Below are 27,357 nucleotides of genomic sequence, written 5' to 3'. Positions count from 1 at the left end.
CCCCTGACGTCACCCCGGGGTGGCTCAGTTGTGTGGGCGGCCAGTCGAGCCGAGCCAGGTCTGGACCGCTGCTGGTGCTGTCGCTAGGCTGCTCTGCCACTGCTGCCGCTGCTGGCTGAGCTGAGGCGCCGAGCTGGTCTCCATGCCTCCTGGTTGCCTGGCCGCGCTCCACCCCCGGCCGCCCTCCGTGCCGTGCCGGAGCTTCCTCTGTGCTGCCCAGCCCACCTCCCTCACCTTCGGAGGCTGTCTCGGCCCTCCGGCGCCCGGCACAGCCCTGGGACTAGCGAGCAGGAGCGACTCCTTCCCGGCTTGCCGGGCTCCGGAAGCAGCCAGACGGGGAAGAGGGCGATGCCCACATGTGCATCAGAGGCCAGCCGGATGGGCTGGGAGGGGAGAAGCAGTGCCTTCCGAGTGAGAGCTGGCGCTCCAGCCACGCCCCTCTCGCATGTGACAAGTCGGGGAAGGGTCGTGGCAGTGAAGGGCTGCGCAGCGTGGAAAGGGGCTCCCACGATCCCGCCGCTGTGATGGCGCTCAGGAGGCTGAAGGGACTGGCAGGTCCCGGGGGGGGGCGGCGGCTGGGAGAGGGCAAGAGATGCCAGGATGAGGATGGGGAGCTCTAGACTACCATCCCCAGCAGCCCTAAAAAGCACTGGAAGAGTGGGGAATGCTGGGAGTTGCAGTTCATCACCATCTGGGAAAACATGACTCTCCAAAGATCAATCCTTCCTTCCTTCCTTCCTTCCTTCCTTCCTTCCTTCCTTCCTTCCTTCCTTCCTTTTCCTTCCCTTCCCCTTCAATCTTTCCTTCCTTCCTTTCCCCTTCAATCTACTTCCTTCTCCATCTCCTTCCTTTCCCCTTCAATCTTCCTTCCTTCCATCTCCATCCCTTCCCCTTCAATCTCTCTCCCCTTCCTTCTTTCCTTCCTTCCCCCTTCAATCTCCTTCCTTCTCCATCTCCTTCCTTTCCCCTTCAATCTTCCTTCCTTCTTTCCATCTCCATCTCTTCCCCTTCAATCTCCTTCCTTCTCCATCTCCTTCCTTTCCCCTTCAATCTTCCTTCCTTCCTTCCATCTCCATCCCTTCCCTTTCAATCTCTCTCTCCTTCCTTACTTCCTTTCCCCTTCAATCTCCTTCCTTCTCCATCTCCTTCCTTTCCCCTTCAGTCTTCCTTCCTTCCATCTCCATTTCCATCTTCATCCTTCCCCTTCAATCTCTCTCTCTCCTTCCTTCCTTCCGTCCCCCTTCAATCTCCTTCCTTCTCCATCTCCTTACTTTCCCCTTCAATCTTCCTTCCTTCCTTCCTTCTTTCCTTCCTTCCTTCCATCTCCATCCCTTCCCCTTCAATCTCTTTCTCCTTCCTTTCTTTCCCTTTCAATCTTCCCCTTCTCTCCCTCCCAACATTTTTGAGCAAGCAAGAGTAAGCTTCTTCAGCCAGCATTGCTACATTGTTTTTGTGATTAATCACTATGCTTTAATTATGTTCAATTCGTAACAATGAAAATACACCCTGCATATCAGATATTTACATTACGATTCAAAACAGTAGCAAAATTACAGTTATGAAGTAGCAACGAAAATAATTTTATGGTTGGGGGTCACCACAACATGAGGAACTGTATTAAAGGGTCATGGCATTAGGAAGGTTGAGAACCACTGCTGTAAAGTAACTGTAAAGTTCTGTAAATAATCCTGTTTTCCTGGGATATTACTAGCTTATGACTCCAAGCCTGTCAGTTCCATAATATAGACCAATCTAAGAAACCAATGCCATATAGCAGTGATGGCAAACCTTTTAGAGACCAAGTGCCCAAACTGCAACCCAAAACCCACTTATTTATTGCTGGGTGCCAGGTGGGTGTGACCCACTGGGTGGGCGTGGCTGTGGTGGTCATAGCAGATTGGGTGGGTGTGGCCAAGGTGGGCGTGATCACCTCGATGTTGCTCATGGGGAGGGATGCCTGTGGGGGCCAGGCAGGGTTGGGGGAGATCCAGGGGGTCTCTGACGGGTGGGACAGTGGGCAGAAGGCTTGTCCTGTGGGGCGAGGTGAGGCAAGGCGAAGCAGGGTGGGGATGCCATTGTCACAAGTCAAGGTGAGGCAGAGGCTGGGGTGTCTGCTGCCTGACACCATCGGCCCCTGCACACAGAGTCCAGCGAGTGCAAGGGTGCTGGGATGCATCCAGCCATATGGGACCTCAGTGAATTAGCGGGCGGCTGGTTGAAGAGAGACGGTTGCCATCTCCGGGGCATGGTGCACGTGCCCACAGAGAGGGCTCTGAGTGCCACCTCTGGCATGCGTGCCACAGGTTCGCCACCACTGCCATATGGGTTAAAACCACACCTATAATAACCGATGCTTACAAGCCTGTATGTGCTTCTCTTGTCCCTTACTTTGTCTTTATGTATATTAGAGGAGCCCATCTGAGGCATTTTCTCAAGTTAGTTTCTTGGAATGAATTTAAGCCACAGTTGGTAACAGATCTTCTCACTATCCTTCTAGGCCTTTCTTTATGCTTGCTACAGCCTCCCTGTATTCTACCTACATTTCCCAAATCCATCTCCCCTAGTTTCTTTCTCCTTTGAGAAATAAGTTGGGAAGAGGTATTAACACATAGCTGAATGCTAAGAACAGAGTTCCTGCCAAGTAACATTCCATCTAATAGTTCTAAAAAGGATCCAACTTTTGCTCTGTACAGGGATGTCGATTAAGTGTATCAGTGTGTCAGAATCTATTGAGAGTATGTTAATGACATGGCTAAATTAACTCATTCAGGATATCTAGCTGCTGATGTTGCCATAGAGAAAAAGAAAATCTGAAGTTGCAAAGACACAATTACAGTACAAAAATGGAGGATATGACACATGAATATGGGAAAGCTAAATCACAAAGATGAAATGAAACAACCACAAATTGACATGTTAGGTACATCAGCAAATTGAGATGTACTGGAATTTGACATATTCAGTCAGAAGATCACACTGCTTATTATTCAGAACCAATACAAAAAGAAGGAATGTTTTTGGCTTTTATAGTTTGGAAGGGTATAGCAGAAACAGTACTTGATACAATGCAAAAAATGACCAAATAGTATCAACTGAAATGTAATATGTGCATCACTCAAATTTAGATTCCAACCCAAAATACAGAAGAGAAATTTGATGAGTTTTATCATCAAGTTCAATCTGAAATCAAGAAATCATGCATGCAAGATGTGCTGCTTGTGACTGAAGACTGGAATTCCAAAGCTGAAAATATTAAAAAGGAAAACGTAGTTGGGTTGTAATGTTTAGAAAGCAAATGAAGCAAGAGAATAACTTGCCAACTTCTGCCATTCCAATATTTTTAGAATATGTTTTAGGACAATGTAGTCAAACTCTAAACACAAATATTTGTTCTTCAGCACTGTCATCAAACTTGAGGGAATAGAAGGGGCGTTGTCTTACCTGAACGCCTTTTCTCAGCATGAGGAATGTAGACACCACGCATGGGTTGATTTAGTCTTCTAGCCCAATCAGACCAAACAATCAAAGTTGCCACGCCTCTGCAACTTTGTTTTCGAAAGGGCGAAGCGAATGATTGTGTGACGAGATGGCTCCGAACTGCTGACACTAACCTAGCTGCTAGTAATAATCAGGGAGGGGGTGGAGTCTACATTCCTCATGCTGAGAAAAGGCGTTCAGGTAAGACAACGCCCCTTCTCCAGCATGTAGAGGAATGTAGACTCCACGCATGGGACATACCAAAGCCCCTATGATCCCACGGGTGGGAAGCAGGTTGGTTAAGTGTCGGTGCTGAAATGGACCACTTGTTGTAAAACCCGACGACCAAACGCAGCCTCCGCGGAAGCAAACTTGTCGAATTTGTAGTGGTGAATGGATGGTGAAGGGGACGACCACGTAGCCGCCTTACAGATGTCCTCTATGGACGCCTGAGTCTGCCACGCCGCCGATGTGGAAGCGCTACGAGTAGAGTGCGCTGTCAGGCGGCTTGGGACAGGTAAAGAGGAAGCCTGGTAAGATTGAGCGATACAGGCCTTGATCCACCTGGCTATAGTAGAGGAGGAAACCTTCTGTCCCTTGGAAGTTGAGTGGAAAGAGACAAACAATGCCTCCGATTTGCGAAAGGAAGCTGTCCTCTTAATGTAATGACGTAATGCCCTACGTACATCTAGGTAATGCCACTGCTTTTCTAGTGTGTGAGAAGGATTGGGACAAAAGTTTGGTAGTACAATGTCCTGAGCCCGGTGAAACAGGGTATTCACCTTGGGAATGAATGAGGGATCTAACCTCAGCACCACTCTGTCCTGATAGAAGGTACACAGGTCTTCCCTAACTGAAAGAGCAGCCAGCTCTGACACGCGTCTCGCCGACGTGATGGCTACTAGGAAAGCCACCTTGTGGGACAAAATGTGAAGAGGACAAGACCTTATAGGTTCAAAGGGAGACCTAGTGAGTGCCTGCAGAACACGAGGTAGTTCCCAAGATGGATACCTGTGTACTACCGGAGGTCTGGTATTGGAGACTCCTTTCATAAAGGATCGGACCCTGGGATGATGGGACAATGGAGTGGCGTTGGCACAGGTGAACACCGTGGAAAGAGCGGCCACCTGTCTACGCAAGGTGTTGGGCGCTAAGCCTTTATCCACTCCATCCATGAGGTATTCAAGAATCACTGGAATAGTGACAGAAGAGATAGACAAACCCTTACAGGTACACCAGTCACAGAAGTTCTTCCAAGTGGCATCATAGATTCGGTTCGTCGCCGGCCGTCTGGAAGCTTGGATCATAGCTATCACCCTTGAAGAGTAAGATCCGCACATCAGGAACTGGCGCTCAGATGCCAGACGGCTAGTTGTAGCCACTGTGGGTTCGGATGGCATATGGCCCCCTGTGTTAGAATTATCCTCTCTGGAGGGATTTGCCAAGGGGGGGCTACGGCGAGGTTCACGAGATCCGCAAACCATGGACGCCTCGGCCAATACGGGGCCACAAGGATTAGCTCCGCCTGTTCCTGTAACAGCTTCCTGATGACCGCCGGGATCAAGGGAAGGGGTGGAAATCCATATAGAAGGCTCGCCGGCCAAGGGCTGCGGAGGGCATCTGCTCCTTCCGAACCCTGGGATGGGTACCGAGATAGAAACCGGGGAAGCTGGGTGTTCTTCGGGGATGCAAACAGGTCGACTTTGGGCCGACCGAAACGGTGAGTTATCTCCCGAAAGAGATGGGGATGTAGACGCCACTCTGAATGATCTATCGTAGATCGACCCAGAAAATCTGCCTGGTCGTTTTCCACCCCTGAAATGTGTTCTGCCTTTAGGGACAACAGATTCTGTTCCGCCCATGACCCCAGACACTGGGCCTCGGACATTAGAATCCGTGATCGAGTGCCGCCCTGCCTGTTGACATGGGCCTTTGCCGCCACGTTGTCTGTCAGAACCAGCACGTGGCGGCCCGCCAACTTCTTGTGGAAATGGCGAAGTGCTAGGTGTATGGCTCTGAGCTCTAACCAATTGATATTTTTCTTGAGATCCCGTTGAGACCACCGTCCCTGGGCGAATTGAGATTGCAGATGTGCCCCCCATCCAAACAGACTGGCGTCTGTGGTCAAGGTTACCCAAGTCGGTTCTCTGAACAGGGATCCTTTGGACAGTGCTGGGGACAACCACCAGATGAGGGACATGAGTGTCTGTGGTGGGACTCACACCCTCTGTGGAAAACATGCTATACCCCGTTTCTGGTAAGGGAGTAGAAACCACTGTAGTTGTCTCATATGAATCCTGGCCCAAGGCACTATGGCAATACATGAGATCAGTTTCCCTAACAGCTGTGACAGCAGGAGCAGGGTTACACGTTTCTCCTTGCGCACCCTGGTGACCATCGTACGTATGCTGAGCTGACGCTCCTGAGACAGGAAAACTCGGCACTGGCTGGTGTCTATTATTGCGCCTAGGTGGAGCAAACGGTTTGTTGGGATCAGATGGCTCTTTGGGAAGTTGATCATAAATCCATGATCCTGGAGTGTCTTGATCGTCAGTGCCACGTCTGAACGGGCATTCAGTGCCGAGGATGACTGGATTAGGATATCGTCCAAGTAGCACTGAACGCGGACTGGTACCAACCTGAGCTGTGCAGCGAGAACCGCCAGGATTTTGGTGAAAACCCTTGGAGCTGATGATAGGCCGAATGGCAGGCCCCTGTACTGATAGTGATGGTTGGAATACCTGAATCTGAGGAAACGCCTGTGATTTGGATGTATGGGAACGTGCAGGTAAGCTTCTGTCAGATCTATGGATGTAAGAAAATCCCCCGGCCGAATACTGCCCAGAATAGAATGAAGAGTTTGCATCTTGAATTTTTGGTAAATTAGGTACCGATTTAGAGCCTTGAGGTCTAGGATCGCCCTCCATCCTCCTGAGGGTTTTGGTACCACGAACAGGATGGAGTAGAAACCCAGTCCCCATTGATCTGGGGGTACCCACTCTATTGCCTCTATGCTTAACAGATGACAAATGGCCTCCTCCATGAGACCTTGTTTCACGGGATTTCTGGATAGGGGGCAGGAGATGAAGCGCCGAGGTGGGAGTGTGAGGAACTCCAGAGACAGTCTGTCTCTGATAGTGGTTAGAACCCAATTGTCCGTGGTGGTACTTTCCCATCTGTGGAAATATAGTGCCAGTCTTCCGCCAATGGGAGGAATCCGCCTCAAGTCACTTTGACTTTCGGAAAGGACGAGCTCCTCTGCCGCGAAGGGGCCTCTTAGCCTGGAATTGTGGCTTTGGTTTGTCTCTGTAGCCGGACCAGTCCGATGAGCGGTCTGGCCCTGCTTGAAAGGGCCGATACCCGCTCCATGTAGTTCGGTCTGAGCCAGACTTGAACGATGGACGCCGGTTTTATGGAGAAAAACGTCTGCCCGTTTTTTTGACAACATGAGCTAGTACTTTCAACTTTTCTTTGTTTTCAGTCAGGTAAGGAGTGAGAGCCTCTCCAAAAAGGCGACCCTTATGATATGGTGCCGCAGCTACTCTCCATTTGTGCCTGGTATCGGCCTTCCAATTTTTTAGCCAGAATAACCGGCGTGCGGCCACATTGGAAGCTATGGCCCGAGCCGAATATTTGGCCGACTGCAGAGACACATCCGCCATGTATTCCAGTGCGGCCCTTAGTTTAGTGACATCCTGGTAAACCCTTACCTCGTCTGGGGATAATCTGGCCTGTAATTCCCTGAGCCAAATTAATGCAATTCTAGCGAAAAAAGAGTTAGATGTTGAGGCTCTTATAGCCCAAGCCGATGCCTGATGGGTCCTTTTGAGGGAAATCTCAGACTTCTTGTCCTCAGCCTTAAGGGCCTCCGACATATCTCCTGGGATTTTGGTGTCTGACAGTATGGGGGCGAGAGCCTCGTCTACACTCGGAACTTCGAGGACATCGTTGAGGGAAGGGACCGTATCTAAGAGCTTACGATCTAATCCCCCAAGAGCAGAGAAACTTCCAGGAGATCCCCACTGATCCTGAATGGATTTGAGAAACATAGGGGGGCAAGGTATCTGTAGGTTCTTCTTGACCAGTTCCAGAAACTGTGGGTCAGAACTCTGTCCAGAGTCCTGATCGGTCGTCTGTGGTTTCACGGGTCCAATTTTTCCGGTGACATAGGCCTTTTGTAAAAGAGGATAGAAGGAATTTGGATTAAACACCCCTACCATAGGAGTGGCCTCCGCCTAAATGTCTTCCCCGTCTGACCACATGCCTTCTTCCAGAATCTGAGCAGAAAAATCTGATTATCTCGCTCCCTTCAGATTGAGGTGGAGAACCGTGATCTGAAATCACATACTCCCTGGGATGCCTAGTTTCCGTGGGCGTAGGGGGGGTTGACGGTCCTTGGACCGGAATGGCCCTCCCTGAAGCCGCCATTGCCTGAACCACCGCCTGTGAGATCATGGCTTGGAGCTGGACAGTAAATGAAGGATGTTCGGGGCCCCGAAGACCCGCCGCCATCGGCGTGAAAGATGCTGAAGGGATTGGGGGAGGGACGACTGTAGTAACCTCCCCCTGAGACCCACAAGACACTGAGGAAGGTCCTGGCTCAGCAGCTGGAATTGAATCTTGGACCTGTAATCTCAATTCTCGGTCAAAGAGGGACAGATGGTCCCGTTCATATCCCAGCAAGGGACCCTGGTCCAGGGTCTGCTCGGGAGACCAAGCCTGTGTAAGAGGGGAAGGTCGATGCTCCCCTGATGTGGATGCAAGAGGAGGTGAGGGGATAAGCTGCGTCTCTCCTGTCTGCCGCTGGGCTTTGGAGAATTGTCGCTCCAGCACCCCATGTCTGCTATCTGCTTGCTTGTCATCGGCCTTAGAGGTCCGTTTGACCTTGGCCTTGGCTTTTGCAGGTGTATCCAGACTGGATGGCTTGCGTTTTATATTTCCACTGGAGGTGGAAGCCTGTGAAACGGTGTTATCCGCCATACTGAAATAAACAATAGGAAATAAACAACAGGTGTTCACCAGGAGATCCCTGGATCTGGCCTGTACTGCAGTAGAAGAAAAGACAGGTTGTCACCAGGAGATCCCTGGATCAGTCCTGTTCTGCAGGAGAAGAAAGGGCAGGTTTTCACCAGGAGATCCCTGGATCGGCCCTTGGTCTGCAGGAGAAAGGAAGGCCACGGCCCACCTGGGTGGTACAGGCCTGCACGAGGGTCTGTGAGGTCCGGCCCACCGTTAAGCACGGAGTCACTACGCGATATAAGCCGCGCTACGCTCAGGGGCTGTCCTCCCCATTCAATTTTTCAGGCCCACTGTAATAGAGACAATTTGGCCAAAAAGGTATCAAATTAAAGATAAGTCTATATATGAATATAGGTATATATCTTGTTTAATTTAATTCTGTTTTATTTTAATTGATTTTTTTTGACCCTCGTGTCTCACTTAGTGACGGCTAGGACAGTAAGTGCCATCCACTATGCAGACAGCGGAAAACAGGCAAGGCAAGCAGCCATCCAATCTGTTGGCACTGGATATTTAAAAGGTACTGGTAAGTCACAGTCTGGAATATTACCAGATAAAATGGAGTGAGAGACTCAAGGTATTTTCCCTATGTCCACTAGGCAACCTGAGATGGTGCCTATTAAGCAGCTGAATGAAGATCTAAAGGAATGTAATTAGAACTCCTATTCCCCCCCCCCCCACTTAGGGAGAATCACCAAATAAGTAAGTTACTTCGTGACTGAAAAGGCTGTAATTAGGACAAAGCAGTCAATTTAATGTGTGTGATCGGGCGGAGCCCAAAATGGCGGCCGGGACAATCTGATGAGAGATGAAACAAGCTGAGAGAAAAAATCCTCTCCTGCAAGTAATCTGGTAATCAGCTCTTTTAGTCAAACAGTTCACCTGCTGTTTTTTTTTTTTTTTTTGGGTAATTTACAGCTGACAATCAACAGTAACAAGGAAGTACTTGAGTAGTGTGAGGATCGAGCCTTCTAGAGGCTCAAAATTGCGCCCGCAGGTTGTTTGAATTGGTAACTAACCTAAGAAGGTGATTTCAGTTTTCAGCTGAAAATTAGTAGTTTAGCTTCGCATTCACAGCGAAGATCTTGGGAGGGGGGGGGAGGTGGATTGTAATGAGGAGGCAGCAATCTACGATCAGCTGTCTGCCTCTGAAAACTCACGGAGAAGGGAATTGATTAAGAGAGAAGAAATGGTGGAGCACTGAGCTCAGAGCTGAACCAATCCCCCCCCCCCCAAGAAGGAAAAAAAGGATAGAGAAACCACGAATGGCAATAACTACCTTTCTGAATCTAAATTAGGAGCCAAATTCTCATGTGTCTTCAGGGCTGAGACCAAACGAAAACTGGGGCATGGTCAGACCCTGCAGAGGCGTGGCAACTTTGATTGTTTGGTCTGATTGGGCTAGAAGACTAAATCAACCCATGCGTGGAGTCTACATTCCTCTACATGCTGGAGAAAAAGGGCAGACTTTGACCACGGAATCAACATCAGTAGAAATATTACATCATGCAAGTTGCACATTTTACCTCACTCTTCTCTGTTGAAGTCTCGTTCAAGGTGAGTATTATCATTTTGAGGAATTCTTGCAGTAATTAGTATTTGGCACACATTTTAGAGTTGATCTCCTCCTTCATTTGCTCTTGTCTTCTCATTCTTGTGATTCTGGGGATGTGCAATCTTTCATCCTTCATTTTTTCATCTCTCCTAGTCCTTGCTGCATCCCAACAATGTATGTATCATCTCGGATCATTATGTTCCTGTCCAAGTGTCATTATTATGGCAATATTTCAATTTATTTTTTTTACCACAATGTTCTAGGTTGCGGTTCCCACCTCAGAACAGTTTAGAATCTTTGCCAGATTCTCCATTGAATTGTAGGAAGCTTTCAGAGATAGTTTAAAATAGAATCATGTAGCCTCCTCAGGGATAGGGCAAGTCCGGTCTACCTGATCTCTGGCCACCAAAGGAGCAGCTAGCTTACACTCAGCTTCAGAGCAGGAAGCAGTTGAAAAATGAAACAGGATGGGCAAGGACTACGGTATAGTAACTAATGTATTTGACTGACACCAGAGAGATCTAGTTTCTACTCTATCTGCAGCCACAGCAGTTCTCTTGGTGACTTTCAGCTCAACCTACTTCACAGGATTGTTATGAAGAAATTGAGAATGGAGCACTACATATGTATCTTGAGTTCCTGACAAAGATGGGAATATGATACATGTGCAGGTTTATATGCCAGGGAATGGGAACCATAAATCAATAAAAATATCCAGACCTTTCTTCATACACCTTAAAGTTGTTGCTTCTTTAAGAGTCACATGATGAATCAATTCCTTGCTGCTGAGTGGGGGGAGAGACATGGGATTGAGAGACTAGATGGGAAATTGTCACAGAAAATTGAAAATGAAGATTGGAAGGAGGATCTCGGAGTCCTAGTGAACAATCATTTAAATATGAACCAGCAGTGAGCTGCAGCTGCCAAAAAAGCCAACACAGTGCTAGGCTGCATTAACAGAGGGATAGAATCAAGATCACGTGAAGTATTAATACCACTTTACAATGCCTTGGTAAGGCCACACTTGGAATACTGCATCCAGTTCTGGTCAGCACAATGTAAAAAAGATGTTGAGACTCTAGAAAGAGTACAGAAAAGAGCAACAAAGATGATTAGGGGACTGGAGGCTAAAACATATAAGGAACGGTTGCTGGAATTGGGTATGTCTACTTTAATGAAGAGAAGGATGAGGGGGGACATGATAGCAGTGTTCCAATATCTCATGGGTTGCCACAAAGAAGAGGGAGTCAAGCTATTTTCCAAAGCACCTGAAGGCAGGACAAGAAGCAACAGATGGAAACTAACTAAAGAGAGAAGCAACCTAGAACTAAGGAGAAACTTCCTGACAGTTAGAACAATTAACCAGTAGAACAACCTGCCTCCAGAAGCAGTGAATGCTCCAACACTGGAAGTTTTTAAGAAGAAACCGGACAGCCATTTGTACGAAATGGTATAGGGTTACCTGCCTGAATAGGGGGTTGGACTTGATATCACTGCCTTATCCCTCTCATGGGATTTTGGACACATTCTGTAAGTTAACCCATTTGAGGCACCTTGGTTCAAAAATTGTTGGCCTAGGAAGCACTGTTTTACACAAGTGACAATTACATGAATAGCATACTACCACAATTTGAACCCAAACTGATAAGCAATGTATTTTACTCACTATATACTGAATATATATTAAGAGAAACTATTGAAAAAAGATGAACCTCGTTTTAAACTTGGAGGAAAATCATCAATGAACTATGTTATGGCATTATGCTGATGATATTATCCTGAAGCCTAAAAATACAAAAATAACTTCAGCTTGTAGATCCTTTGTATTTTTAGGCTTCAGTCAACATATACAGATAAACATGGGACTAAAATTAAGTATAAAGATCACACGAATGTCAAAAGATAGAACCACTAGAATTGACAATGAAGGTATCAATGGAGACATTCTTTGGAAGGAAAAGTTGGACTTTGAAGAAGGAGGAGAATAGGAAGAATATGAGCACTTTTTACCTTTGGTATTGGAAAAGAAAATACATGGACAGCCAGGAAAACAAACAAATGGATCATCAAACAAATCAACACAGAATTTTCACTCAAGGTGCAAGTGATTAAGTCAAATTATCCAAGTTTGATACATTATACGAAGACCTAGTTCTCTGGAGAAGGCTCCTGTGCTGGACAAAGTAGAAGAAAAGTGAAGATGAGAACAACCAGCAATAAGGTGGATGTATTCACTTATTGTGGCAGTGAATACACTGTTGGAAGACCTGAAAGAACAGATTAGGGACAGATCAGCATGGAGAAAATCTATGTGGTCTTTAGGAATTAACAACAATTTCATTACACTCACTCACTCACTTAATATGATAAAGCTATTAAAATGTATGTCAATAAGTTTTAATACTGTCTTCTGAAAGAGAGATATAAGAAGTTAATTTACATTATATTTTCTCCTGGACTCTTTCCTGTATATGCAAAGCAAATTATAGTCATCAGCCACACCAAACTGTATTTGCAATCTGAATTTCAGACTGGGCTTGAATGCACAATTATGTGTATAAAATACATGTAGTCATAATTAAAATCTCAGCTAATATCAAGAAATAAAAATTAGATCTGAGACTTCTTGAAAAGTCCTATTCAAATTAATGGACTCAAATGCTGAACTTGGAGTTGAGAGCTCGGACAAATGATCTCATACTTTCCTAATGTATATGTAATAAAAACATCAGTCTACCTCAAAAGAACAGACAATGAAGAGCTGGTTAATGGATCCACAAAGTAATATCACATACTGATATAAGCACAGGTATTACACAGACTAATAGTAATAACATTTATGTATGAAATAATCAACAGCAAATTCTAACCTGAAAATAGATAAATATTACATCATAGATTTATCAATGAAACTATACTTTGCCAATTGTACTAGCACACCCTTTGAAGTTGCACTTTACATCATTACTACTTGAAGATGGGAAGTGGGGAGGAAGAAAAACAAAGAAATAAAAAAATCTAATTACTATCATTTTTAACTGGTATTTTTACTTTCTAATACTTTCTAATAATCAGGTCAAAGGGTTTGAACAAATTAAATTATCAATTATAATTCTGATTTGATTCCAATATTTTCCCCTCTTTTGTGGCTGAAGATGTTTCAACTCATACAAAGATAGCAGGATTCCCAACCTATTCATTTCCTGGCACTGAATTTAACAAAGAAAGACAAAGATCCAAGTTTAGTTCTCCATTTATCTATGCAATTAATTGCATGCCCTTGACCTTGTTAATATCCCTACCCAAACTCACATAGTAACTGAATGAAGAAAGTGTGTGTGTGGGGGGGGGGACAGACTATAGGAAGAACACCTAGGGAAGATGCAACATAAATTATGCAAAATATTTATATATATGCACACCAGAGTAAACTATTGAGAGCTAGAGAAAAACCAACAGATACGCATATACACAGATTGTTTAAAAGTTACATTAATACTTAGTACACATATTTTAATTAGCACTGAAGGTTTTAAAAGATCAAGTGGCAACTGTCATAGTCTAATAGCACACTAGCGCATGTTTTCTTAGGTTCTCTTGTCCGAGTTCCTTCATTTTTCAGAGAAATAAGAGAAAAATGAAACCAATTTAGTGTATTAGCTAAAGTATCAGACTAGAAATGGCCAGACCCAGATGATCATCCTCAGTTACATAAATACACTAGGTATGAGCCATTCTAGGTACTCTTTCTCTATCCAATCTACCTCACAAAGTGCTTGTTATGGGAGAGAAAATAGGCCTTGTATTCTGGCTAGATAGAAGTATATGCTAAATAAAATATGTTATACTATACTCAATAATATATGTTATGAAATAGGGAAATCAAAAAACTGTCATATTTCCGAATTTCATCTTAATGGTCCAATAAATGCTCAATCACTATTTGCACTTAGTTGCTCCCTCTTCAGCCCACTCTGAAGAATTTTTTCTTCTCTACTCCTCACATTCTTAGTTCAATATTTCTTGGAAAAAAATGAACAAAAAAGAAGTATCATCAGAAATCAACTGGTAATCTTGTGGAACTGTCAATTAAGAATGGCTGTTAGATTCTGTGGGAGTTATGAAATGCCAATCTGGTTGGGAAAGTCTTCACAAAGCAGCTAAATTCAAGATAGAAATAAACAGAGGTTTTAGTGAAAAGGAAAGAAATGGCATTAAGAAAAGTTGTGAGGAGAAGCAAAGATCTAAGGAAAATCAAAAGCAGAAAGAAAGGAGGAAGAACTTATGGAAAGTAAGTAGCTCATTTGGAAAGAACATATTTCTGCTAATAATCACTATGAATTAATAGGAACCAAAGCTACTTTTAAAGAAATTCACAAAACACATTATAAATGTTATATACAATATATACAGAGATTTCCACTCCAAGTTCACAATATACAGAGGTTTCTATCAAGAGATTGTACATCAGCTAGAAAGAAGGTGGTCAGGGACTGGTGAATGTCAAAGCCATTGTCATGGATGAAACTCAAAGCATGTAGGAGCACATCAGTAAGACCCAAAGATAAGCTGCTGAGAGAATGCCTGAGACAGCAGCACACATGGGAAAAAATCAAGCAGAAGTTTCACGGCAAGACAAGACTCTACGACATACCACTGACAGATAGCTGAGGTAGCAGACACTGGGAAATTCTATCAGTGGCAGGACTAAAAGATAGCAGCAGCACAAGAACAGGCACTAAGTACCAGATCCATAGAAGTAGAGGTCTATCACGCTAAACATGAACCAAAGTGCAGACTATGCAAAGAGGCCTCAGAAACAGTCCAACATATATTGATAGAATATGAGATGCAAGCAGGAACAGCAAATGCTGAATGGTACAACCAAGTAGCCGTAAAGGAACATCTGTAGAGAATATAGACTAGACCCTCCTAAGTCTAGATGAGAGATCCTACAGACAGTTTTGGAGAATAAGAGGCTAAGATCCTGTGGGACTTTCAGATCCAGACAGACAGGCGGGTATTTTCTAGTAATTCGTAAAGTCAACAAAATATTACTACCTTATCCTTCAGGAAATTAGTTTAAAGATGGTATCTATCTATCTATCTATCTATCTATCTATCTATCTATCTATCTATCTATCTATCTATCTATCTATCTATCCATCCATCCATCTATCTAATTTATATAGTTGCTCATCTCACAGAGTAAGTGATTCTGGGTGGTTCAGAACAAGTTAAAACATATGAAGATTCTCCAAACATTCTTTCATCAGAATACACTGGAAACACTATCCAAGATTGGTAATATATTATATGAAATGTATTCTTTTATAATACACATATTACTAATATCTAAACCTACACTCATCAACTTGAAATCAGCTATTTTGAAATGCTAGTGACATTCTCTAATAATAAATAGTAAAGCATAAGCATATTCACAAATTTGACGTGAGAATAACAAAATCACAAGTATTAAATTTATGTCATGATCATTTTAAATTAATTTTCCAGCCATATGTTAAATCAGCATATCTATAATAAAGAACACTGGAGGTAATATTTTGTATAGTTTCAAAATAAAAATTACATTTTAGGAAACTATTACAATTCAGATATTTTTAGCAGTTGACAATTCTCACAGAACTGAACAAACATTGAAATCAAGACATTTTCATCTCTTGTCATATTCTTCTAAACAAACACTGTTCCCTAATTAGGGGCAATCATGTTGGTGGCAGAGTTCAAAGATACACTTTGGGGGAAAAGTGACTTTTCCCCACTTATTATGCAACAACACCAGAACTTGTGGTATTATACAATTTTGTAAAAATACATAAATACATAAACACTGTATTTATGATATATGATATATACATATGATATCTTACTAAGTTTTAACTCTTTCTTTAAATAATAGGAATTTTGTATCAAATTGTGTTTTTCTGCTGAAGGAACAAAATACTGTTCTTCCTTTAACTTTCTCCCTTGCATTCCTCAGATCTTCTCAGTGGGTTAAACGATTGTTCATTAGAAGTCCATGTAATGAAACTCCATTTTGAAAATAGAAGACTTGAGTATATTAACTGAATTTCTGATACATTAGGTTTAATTATACTGATAATTGGACAACAAAACTTAAGGAACTACAATAATTTCTCTGGCCATTTACACAGTTCCACATAATCCTATGAATTTATGCTCTTTATCTAGACTTTTTAGTTCTATTTCTTTTAGAGGAACCAAATAAACTATGCCCATATTAAGTATATTTCCCCAAACACTAATATATTACCAAAGTAGAAAATGCATTTTTAAAGGGCACTGTAATTGATTTTTAAATAGCAAAACTAGTGTATACTAAAAGTTTATGGCATTTCCAAAGATGCTACTTTATAAGTGCTATTGTTAATCCAGTTTTATATCACTTCTATTTGGATAACACAGTCTATATTTCTGAAATTCATCAAGCTATGCTAAGTTCAGTATGTGTTTGCAACTATTTTTGAAAAACTTTTTAAAATTTTAATTAGGGAAGAAACTTTTAAAATTATTACAATATCATATTAATTCTCAGAATAAGTTCTGTGAGTGTACTCTCTTGCAAAATTTCAGTTATGAAACTATAACCTTAAAGGGAACTAAAGGAAAGCTTTAGCTTAGTGGTTGCTTCTCAGAAAGAACTTCATGAAATAGTGAGGTCACTCTGACCCCATACACCAACCAAAGAAGAAGCAGTTTCACTCTTCTGTTGACAGAAAAAGCACCTAAGATAGCAGTCACTAATACCCGGTATCTGGGTTTGTTTCTCTTTTCCTTCCTTTGTATCAATGTTGACAGCATGAGCTATGTTATCAATTCAACTTGAAATACGATTGTTAATGCAATTGATTTTCAGCTGAAAAATAGGACAAAGGGACTTAAGAAAGCAAACACAATTTTCCTACTGTTAATGCAAATTACCTGTATTACAACCATTTCACTAACTGGATACTGGTCTTTGACCATAATAAAGACTTCTTTTGATTTGATTTTTTTATCACTATGAGAAAAATTGCTGCAGAAAGGTACTTGCATCTTCTGTAGCATTTTATAAATAAGCCTCTATGCTATCATTGATTAGTCTGAAATTTGAAGTACTTCAGAAAATAATACTAATACTTCAAAAGTAATTTGTATACTGTTTCAAATTTACTTAAAATATTTCAATTAAATTTCCAAAACTAGCATCAATTATAACATGTTAGACTGGTTCAGAGAATACAATTTCAGTGAGATACTCGTATATTAGGGATAAACAGTATGATAATACGCCCCCTTCCTCAATCACCAACTTCTTACTCAGCTTGGAAAAATACTCTGATTTTTCAAGTCTTAATTTCTGTGAGTTTAAAAACTGTGACCTTCCACTAAATAACGATATTAAAAAAAAACTCTTCTCATATCTTGGTCTGAACTAAACTCTTGGTTGTCCTAGTTCAAAAATTTAAGAAACCAAAATACTAAGAGGCTTAAGAAATTAAGTCAGGAATGGGAGGTAGAATATGAGGCAGGATCAAATCAGCCTAATGATATTCCAGGTTAATTAAACCATGATTTAGCATTTCAAGAACATATCATTTAACCAGGTCATTTTTTTATTAAATATAATGATTCAATCAGGAAAATATGTGGTTAAATACAGACTAAACTAAGTTACTCACACTGTAATAATTTTTTATAAAACTTCTTATATCCAAGATTAACTGGTTGTTAAACTGCATAGAGTAATTTAAAAGATTTTCATTACATCCTTCTGGGTTACAGCATAGCACACTGGCTTTAAGCTTTCCACCCTGGAAATAAAAAAAATCAAAATCAAAATTTGGGTATACATGTTGAAAGCAACTTTGCAATAGGATCTCATGCAAGAACATATTTTAAAAATATACAAAGTTATACCTCTATCTTAGTATTTTGTTGACATCTGATTTTACATGCTACAATGAATACATGAATATTACTGGAACATTTGCAAACTTGGTACCCAAACATAACTTTCAATATATCTCTTAGAAATGAGACTAACATAAATAAAAATTCATAATGAATATACTGTAAGATATCAGACAGACTTTGAGATTCCCCTTCCTATTACTGCTTAAAAATTGTACTTTTACAATCTAATTCAACAATTTCTGCACTAAAAGCATTAAGTAATTCCAGGTGGAAAAGACTGCAGAGCTTGACATCCGCTCTTCTTACACTTAGACCATCTGTAAGTTGTCAAGCCTCTATGCAATTAACTATCTTATTTACAGCTGTAATGAAACAAAGTCAAGGATTTACCAAGTATTGGCTGATCTCTGTCTGCCTTTTCCTCTCACTTGCTTCCAACAACTGCTTTGTTTTGATTCAAAGAACATAGAACATCTGCTGTTTGTCCAAATTAACTTAAAATAATTACTTTTAATTTAGATAAAGAATTTATTTGCTTTAACTTTCAAGGTTTTCACTATTCCACAGCCTGCTAATTTGCCAATAACTAGTGCATGCATAACATTGCAATGGAGTTAAATAGCTGGCTCTATTTCAAGTTCTGGTCCAAGGTCACAGATACATTTTTGGCAGTACTTCTGAACATGAATTCACCCGATGTGTCTTTATGTCTGATGTATAAAGACAGCAGGAAAGATAATATTTATGAAACTGCTATATAAAAGGAAAAGAGAAATGTAAAAATGACAAACAGTTATGCAGAAAAAAATCCTTTCCTCTTAAGTAGTTTGATTTAGAATAACTAAATGTCATCTAAATAGACTTTATTAACTGCGCAGTCTGAGAGTGCCAGCAATGTGAAATATTCTGCACAATTGCCAAAATGACATGAAAAAAACAGGCAAAATTAATTTGAGGTTAATATATAAAAGCCAATCATTATTAAAACTCTAATATGGGGGGGGTTCACTTAGTATCTTGTCCAAAGCAGAGAGTTCTGTTCAAAAACTGTAAACACCATATACTAACCAAGTATCTAAAGACATTATCATAAATATTTTCTGTTCCACATTTTGGACAAGCAAACTTGAATCTCTTGCAGTCTTTATATTTTTCTTCATCAGTTTGCTGAACTGGGCCACCAAGCAAATCATCTTTTTCATCTTTATGGTAATGTTGATGGACTTTGAACTGTGAGGGATCCATTCCTGTTAATAAGAAATATAAATTCAAAGCCTAAAGAAAGCAATTCTTTGCCACACAAGCTTCAAATGAGAGTTGCAAAATCTCAAATAGAATTGAATTCTCACAATGAGATATTTTTAAAAAAAGAATGCATTTTCTCATTTTAACCTAGAATAAAGATCCGAGCAACATGATGAAATTACCTATCTTTTCACACAAAATTGCTTTATAAATAAAGCAAGCACAATGCATAATCTATCATGGGGAGTATGCAATAGAACATTTGTTTATGAACATGCTACTTTTAGGGAATAGATTTATTGCTATTTTCTTAAGTAACACCGAGAATGTTGAATAAAATTGTGCATCTTTATTAGAAAACAGAATGGCATCATTAAAATGAAAGAGAGAATATAAAAACCCATTAAAAGAAGCCTGCCTGGACTGTTATTAGACACTTCTTTAAGACTGTACACAACTGCCAACTCAGACTTCAATGCAGTGGTCGATTTCATTTTGGCTCAGTGGTTAACAGCATGTAATTTCAATCTAATGCAGTCGTTAAAATTCAGCAATAGCATTTAAAAAATCAGAATTGAAGACAAAAAAGCACTTTTGATTACTAGGATCCAGAAAGTTTTTTAAAAATGAGCACCTACTATTCGTTTTTGTACAAATATGTTTTGTATTTAGAAATGTACAATAAGCAGGATAGGTTAAAATTCTCAAATAAAGAATACTATAACAGACAAGCATATAGAAAAAATAATTTAGATCAATACTGCTACAGAGACAAACCATATTTTGAAGGAAGGAAGGAAGGAAGGAAGGAAGGAAGGAAGGAAGGAAGGAAGGAAGGAAGGAAGGAAGGAAGGAAGGAAGGAAGGAAGGAAGGAAGGAAGGAAGGAAGGAAGGAGTAATATACATTTTACCTCAAGAAAATTTGGCAATATACATTCCATAAGCATTTCTATTTCTAGTGATGAAAGAGAAGAATTTATTCCAGTGAGGAATAAATTTAGGAGTACTTTCTACAGAGTAAAATACATTTATCCTTGCCATATACACAACTTGTTTTGATAAAGATCCCTTTGTTTAAATTCATTGATTTGATGATACTTATGTTTGGCACTAATCTCTGTCTAATTTTATGACCTTCTTAAAAAGAATGTTCAATATTCAATTAAAATTAGTTCATGTGTTTATTAGGAGTGCAATCTACACACCACCTTTGCTGAGGCAATTATACAATGCTTTTCATACATATCACTGTGACTTCTGGTTCTATTCTGGAGCCTGGTTAATGAATTGAACTCTGAGAACTGGTACCCATTTTATCTACTTAATGCTTTAGAAAATATTATGTACTTAGATTCTTAAAATACCATTAATAAAATGAATTGAAATTCTGATTATCAATTATCAATCACAGATAGTAGGACTATGATCAATTTTATTTAAACATACACACACCTTCAATAAAGAATGTTAGTTGAAACATTATTGAAAATTATTTTCTATTGTAATATTTTAAATTCAATTTTTAAAAAACCTTTAACTATATTTACACTTTGGTTATTATAATTAATAATAAGAAAGGCACAGGTAATTAAAAAACAACTAGATACAGATTTAGCAGTAGAAATTTAGTTATGTCAGTAAAATCCCATCAACAACAATTAATGCCATAAAATCACAATCAAGATCTTAAGTCAATAAAGCATTTAAATAAACAGAAAGGCAACTGTTCTAGAAGTATAATTTCAAATAAATAGCAACATTGTATTTCTATTACAATTATTACTTGCTGCATTAATTCACTTTTCAGCAATAATTTCAGTATCTCCAAAGTCTTGAAAAAATTAAGTTAGCTAATAGCACATTTCAAATCTACAAGGACCGATTTGAATATCTAAACCCAGAAAATTTATTCATATTTATATCGTGGATGCCTCTGTCAAAATTCTTTCTAATCTACTTTCTCACACATACTTTCTATAACTGATCAAATTATGGGAAGTAAAGTCAAACAATCACTTTAACCACAAACTGATGTATTATGTTGGAAGTCATTATATTCTGTCATTTAATGGCAGTAAAAGCCCAGTAATCCTTGATCTGATCACACCTTGGAGAAAATATAAAAATGTAAAATCTCAATTATTACATAATATTTGTTAAGTTATTATATAATAATTGCTAGGATAATTATGCCTAGTAGTCATACACCTATATCAAAATTTTATTGAGTTTCAATTGGCAAGATAATTAGATGCATTATTTCAAAAATTATATTTTTTAAAAAATAAATTGATTAAAAAGCCTTACTTCTGTATATGCAAATTTAAAGTTAATCACTTTGTAGCTTAATTCATGAAATATTTTGAGAAACAAATTGAAAATAGTGTCTAGTGCTGCCATCTAGAGGTTTCCAGTGTGAATTTCTAAAAATAACAATTGTTTTCAAGTACTTGGACCATGATTATTCACCCTACAAAACTCAAGTTTAAAAAATATTAAATTATGAAAAATGTATATGATATACATAAAGGTTGCTATTTTGCAAATTGATTGTAACATTGTACTCAGTAGAAATGCATTTATTTGGCTAAAACAATACCAAACAACAAATAAATAAATAAAGTTTTTTTGTTTAACTCCAACTTTACTTAAAAGCTGGGGGTGGGGGGGAATTGGCAATTCTATGCTCACAAGACCAATAGATACTGTTTAATTTTAGTTTAAAATTTTAAATGGCCAAAATCCAAGTTCACATATGAGATATCATAGGTTTGTACCCTTTTATATTTATTTTAAATGAACATGCTGCTTTTATTTTATTTTAACTTTCCTTATATGATGCCACCTACATCATGTAAAACCACAATTAAGTTTGCTAATTGAAGAGACAACTATAGTGGTGACAAACCTTCCTAGAGCAGCTCTCCTACTCTGGGCTATGATCCCTCTCCCCAGGAAAGTGACATGAAGAACTCGAAGGAGAAGGTTGCAAAATGTAATCCAGAATGAATATTCACAGTGACTCTGCTTTGCCCAGGGATGCTTGTGGCAGTTTGCATAGTCAAGACAAGCAAAAGTATAACACATTTTGACAGCATTTTGGCTACCATAAAATTACAGATGGTCCTTCTTTAGCGGTTGTTTTGTACACTGACTGTTCAGTTACACTAGTAATGAAAAAGTAACTTTGCAACCTATCCTCACATTTATGATGTTTCCAGCTCTGTTAACGCAAAGAAAAGCCAGTTTGGTCTAGTGGTTAAGGCACCTGGCTAGAAAGCAGAAGACTATGGTTTCTAGTCCTGCCTCAGCCATGAAAGCCAGACGGGTGACTTTGGGCCAGTCACTCTTTCTCATCCCAACCCACCTCACAGGTTGTGGAGAAAATAGGAGGAGGAAGATGTGTTAGATATGTTTCCACTCTGGGTTGTTTGCAAAAATAATAAAGCTGGGATACAAATAAAATAAATAAATAAATAAAAAACTGAAGTAAGATCATAAGCATAGTCTCAGTTTTACTTTGTGACCACACTTAGCAATCAAGATGCTGGTCTCAGTTGTCATCTCTAAAGGAAGACTACCTATATTTATTTATTGGAGGGTTCTTTCCTTTACCTTTTGGAAGCTGTAATACATAACGGTTAAGGGTTCTGCAATACAAGATTCAGTAATGATTCTGAAATTCTGCAATAAAAAATATCCCCTGATTTATTGATTTCTAAATGCCAAATCAGGCTCAAAAACAGCCATTTGTAACGTAATGCATATAATAACATGGCTTTGGTCCTCCTAAAATCCCTCAGATATTACACTAGTGAAAAATTACTGCCCTATACAGTAATTAGGTCTTCAGTAATGAAAAACTCCTCTGAAATCAAACTATTCTCTGAAAGAAGTAACCATCACTATTATACCCCAAAACAGGTTTGAATGTATCTGCAAAAAGACATTAAAGTTAAAAGCAGTTTGCACAAGTTCGTATCATTTGGATTATAGGTCTTTCTTCAAAAGAGATAGAAACATAAACACTTTTAATAGGATTCACCTATAGAAATATTCTAAGTTTATTCCCTTCAACAAACAAGCTAGATTTCTCCAATTAGCATAAAGTTTGGTATCCTAGCTGAGAATTCAAATATATATCTGGAGGTGACAAGATTAGCATAGTCTGAACAAAGCCATAATATTCCAATTAGATAACTTTCTCATAAACTAATCCAAAATCTTCCCTGAGAAATGTGGATTAAGTTGGTTTGGATTTCTTAATACAGAATTAACCTTTAAAGTCAGTAATGACACAGGATTTAACATCATGATCTCTATTTAAAGTATCAAGCTGCACTTGGCTTATAATTACTTTATAACCAAAGCACTGATTAACCAAAACACTGATTGATGTTTCATATGTTATTCATCTTTTCCATTAGGCTCCATAAGTACCATCTGATCAAAATATAGGGTACATATTTAAAGAACAAAACAACCTGTTGTATACGTTTAAAATATTGCAATGTATTGTTTTAACAGCAGTTTGGGTTTACCATAACTGGGCTAGTTTCATTAAAGAATTTGTGAGCAGTAGAAAACTATGGATGGACATATCTGCTGCTAGTTTAAGATTGCAGGAAAGGCCATATAAGATTTCAAAAGATTAGTACAGGTAGTCCTCAACTTACAACAGTTCATTTAGTGACTGTTTGAAGCTACAACAGCACTGAAAAAAAGTAACATAACCATTTTTCACACTTATGATCATTGCATCCCCATGGCCATGTGATTTACATTCGGATACTTGACAATTAGTTCACATTTATGATGGTTGCAGTGTCCTGAGGTCATGTGATCACCTTTTGCAACCTTCTGACAAGCGAAGTCAATGTAGAATCTATATTCACTTAACAGCACGTTACTAACTTAACTGCAATGATTCACTTAACAAATGTGGCAAGAAAAGTCGTAAAATCGGGCAAATCTTACTTAACAAATTTTTTACTTAGCAACATAAATTTTGGCTCAGTTGTGGTTGTAAGTCGAGGACTACCTGTCTTATGGGATTGTTGTAGAGTAATCTTCAATTTTTCAATGTTTCATAAATATCTGCCTCACTAGGCCAGATGATTTTAGTTATTATATGTCATATATAGATGTATACTGTATAAATGTACCCACACAGCACATATTTTATTTCTTGATCTCTCCCTAGAATAGGCTTAATAACACGAAGACATATTCTCATAACACATATGAATTCTCACATTTTTATTCGCCACACAGTATCAATATTAAGAATAAGTACTTGAAAAATAAACACTACAATACTTACCAAGCCACGCTGCAATAAGAACAGAATCAATTCCATCAATGGGTTCACAGATACGAGCTATTACTGGATGAATTTGTTGTGACAAGTAATACTGAACATCAATAGTAAGATTTGCTTGTTTCTTCAGTTGTTCTGGAGCATATGCTCTCTGGCTGGCACTCAGATTTGATCCATCCTTCATCAAAAGAATGAATGAATTTACTGGCACAATTTGTATTCCCCCCCTCCCCCTTTCTGGTCAGTCATGACTTCTGGTAACTGCTGGGACAAATCCATGCAGTTTTCTTGCAACATTTTTGGAAATGGTTTGCAATTGCCTTTCTTCTTAGGATGAGAGAGAGAGGGATTGCCACAAAACTAGCTAGGTTGGCAGGACTAGAACTCAATCACCTGGAAGTCCACCACCTTTAACTATTGCACCAGACTGGCTCTCTGTCCTTCATTTACAAAAAGCATATAAAAAGTAGTGAAATATTTATTTACCATTATTATATTATACTGATTAGTTTTGTTTTTGTTTCTAAGTGGGAAAAGGATGCTTTAAAAATAGCAAGAATGCTTTTACCTGACAGATAACATATGACACTGTGTCCCCGGCTTTCAGCTTTCTACCCTCCTGAGAATTCATCCACAAGGCGACATGCACATGAGGCAAGCTTTTCTTGTCTGGGTAATCTTGGGGATCTTTTGTCAATGCCTATAAGTCAAAAAAATGTGCTACTGAATTATATGTGCCATATAGAATACTGTAACATTAAGTGATCCTTTAAAAATTATTGTCATAATCACTATTCCTTTCTGACTGCCACTCTAGGGGGAAAATATTTATTTATTTATTTATGTTTGTCGCCCATCTCACTGCAAGGTGACTCTGGGTGGCTTACAATATCAAAAAAAATAATAATAATCATAAATATATTTACAATTCAAATAATTGCCATGAAGCCTAGGGATAAATTTGCTTTTAAAAGAAAATGCTTTGCTGCTCAGAGTTCCTTTAGATAGATGGGCAGCTATGTACATTTGCTCAATTAATTTAAGAACATTTACAGGTTGTCTTTAGGAGTATAAATACTTCAAAGCAACTAAAGCAATTGATCATTCTTAAAATGTAACATTAAAATTTCATATTTACTCAGCTTGTTTTCTGTCCAACAAATAATTTGGGATTCCTAGCCATGACATAGTAGACATTCACTTTTAACATGTATTTGGATGTGCTTATATATATACTATATATAGGCAGGAGAGCTTTATTATTCTATTATGGCCAATAGCAATGATAGCTTGAAAATAAAAGCAGGATTCTCTCTTCAGCAAAATCTTTATTCTTACCTTTCCCCTGTCTACCCTCATGATTTACTCTACCCATCTGCTGTAAGAGTAATTTACAATCAGAGTAAGTGGAGAATAAAATCATGATTGCAAAAGTGAAGTAACATTCTACTTATTCCTTCCCCTTTCTAGAAAAACACTGCTTTCATTTAAATATCCAAGACATATCCTGGGCATGTCCAGAAATATATTAATGTTAATTTGCTGAAATATAAGTATATAAGCAGTAATAATACACAGGCTGAGAAATATAGACTAAGGGAGGAAATTTTAGAGACAATATATATAATAATATACAAAAAAGCAGGTTTTGTTTGGATTATTCAACGTTCTAAATAATTTAATTCTGGATAGCTTAGAGAAATCCTGTTTTATTATTTCTCCTTTAAGACATACATTTTTACAAGCTCATGTTAGAATTAAAATAAAAAAAATATTTGTAGAAGGTTTCTGAACCATGTGGCTTTACTATGAAGGTAGCTGTTATCAACATATGAAATGGACACCAATGGACAGTTGCATGGATATATTCAAACTGATTCATGGATAATATCAACAAACAATATTAATCACCTTATTGATCTCATATTGTTTTATTGGAATAAGGTTATTTGTGACATTTTCTCCAATTTCTATTAACCTTCTTTGGATATTTTCTACAATTACATCTCGAGATTGGTCAGAAAGGATCTGGCCGATTATATAGCTGTAAAAAAAAAAACATAAGATATCACACATTAAGATAATATACCTTTATAAAATTCACAGCATATTCATAAATCCCATTAAGTTGCTATAATCTCTCCACAAAAATTATTGGTTGCTTACTAATACTGGCAAAGAATGCAGGCTAATGTTATACTAGTCACATATCTTCTAAAATTGATGTTATAACTGACTGTATTAATCAATTGTCCATTCCATCAATTTAATCTCATTAAATATTTGCCAATTATAATTACAAATTTATTAAAATATATCAGAAAATATTTGTATCCATTTTTAATTATTCAATGAATAAAGAAAGCTAACTATTCTCATCTAACTGTAGAAAAACTAAACAAAATGGATTTGCAAATCAGAAGGATGTGCATTTTACTCTGTTCTTGTCCATCTCATTAAAAAATTACATTCTCAACTTCCTCTACTAGTTTAAACTTTTTCACATAACTTCTCCAATGAAAACTTGCAGTGAAATTTTCATTAACTGAAGCTTTTCTTAATTCCTTACAAAATTCAGTAGTTTTGAACACAAGAATTATTTGTCAGTATTACTATTTCAACAAAGTACATACATTTATGAGAAAAAGAATCAGCATGTTGTCAGGTTCTACCTTCCCTAACTCTTCTGACCACACTCATCCTACCTGCCATTCCCCGGCTGCACTTCATGGCCTTTTCTGCTGCTGTTTCTGTACAAAAATGGAACACTTCTGCTTAAATTACTGGGAGTCACTCTTAT

General features: G+C 39.1%; 1 protein-coding gene across 4 annotated transcripts in view; it reads right to left on the bottom strand.

Moving 5' to 3' along the window:
* The window catches only part of POLA1 (DNA polymerase alpha 1, catalytic subunit), a 274,677-nt gene that overhangs the window by 126,208 nt on the left and 121,112 nt on the right, over positions 1–27,357 (bottom strand). For all 4 annotated transcript variants that reach the window (XM_039363127.1, XM_039363155.1, XM_039363137.1 and 1 more), the window contains exons 30-34: positions 26,469–26,601; positions 25,126–25,257; positions 24,561–24,735; positions 19,061–19,239; positions 17,758–17,889 (exon numbers count right to left, since the gene is read on the bottom strand). In XM_039363127.1, the coding sequence (XP_039219061.1) occupies positions 17,758–17,889; positions 19,061–19,239; positions 24,561–24,735; positions 25,126–25,257; positions 26,469–26,601 (751 nt within the window). The remainder of the gene's footprint in view (positions 1–17,757; positions 17,890–19,060; positions 19,240–24,560; positions 24,736–25,125; positions 25,258–26,468; positions 26,602–27,357) is intronic.

The sequence above is a fragment of the Crotalus tigris genome, unplaced genomic scaffold (assembly GCF_016545835.1).
Source record: "Crotalus tigris isolate CLP2741 ecotype Arizona unplaced genomic scaffold, ASM1654583v1 scf7180000017589.2436309, whole genome shotgun sequence".
NCBI classification, from domain to species: domain Eukaryota; kingdom Metazoa; phylum Chordata; class Lepidosauria; order Squamata; family Viperidae; genus Crotalus; species Crotalus tigris.
This window is presented reverse-complemented; position numbering and strand designations above follow the sequence as displayed.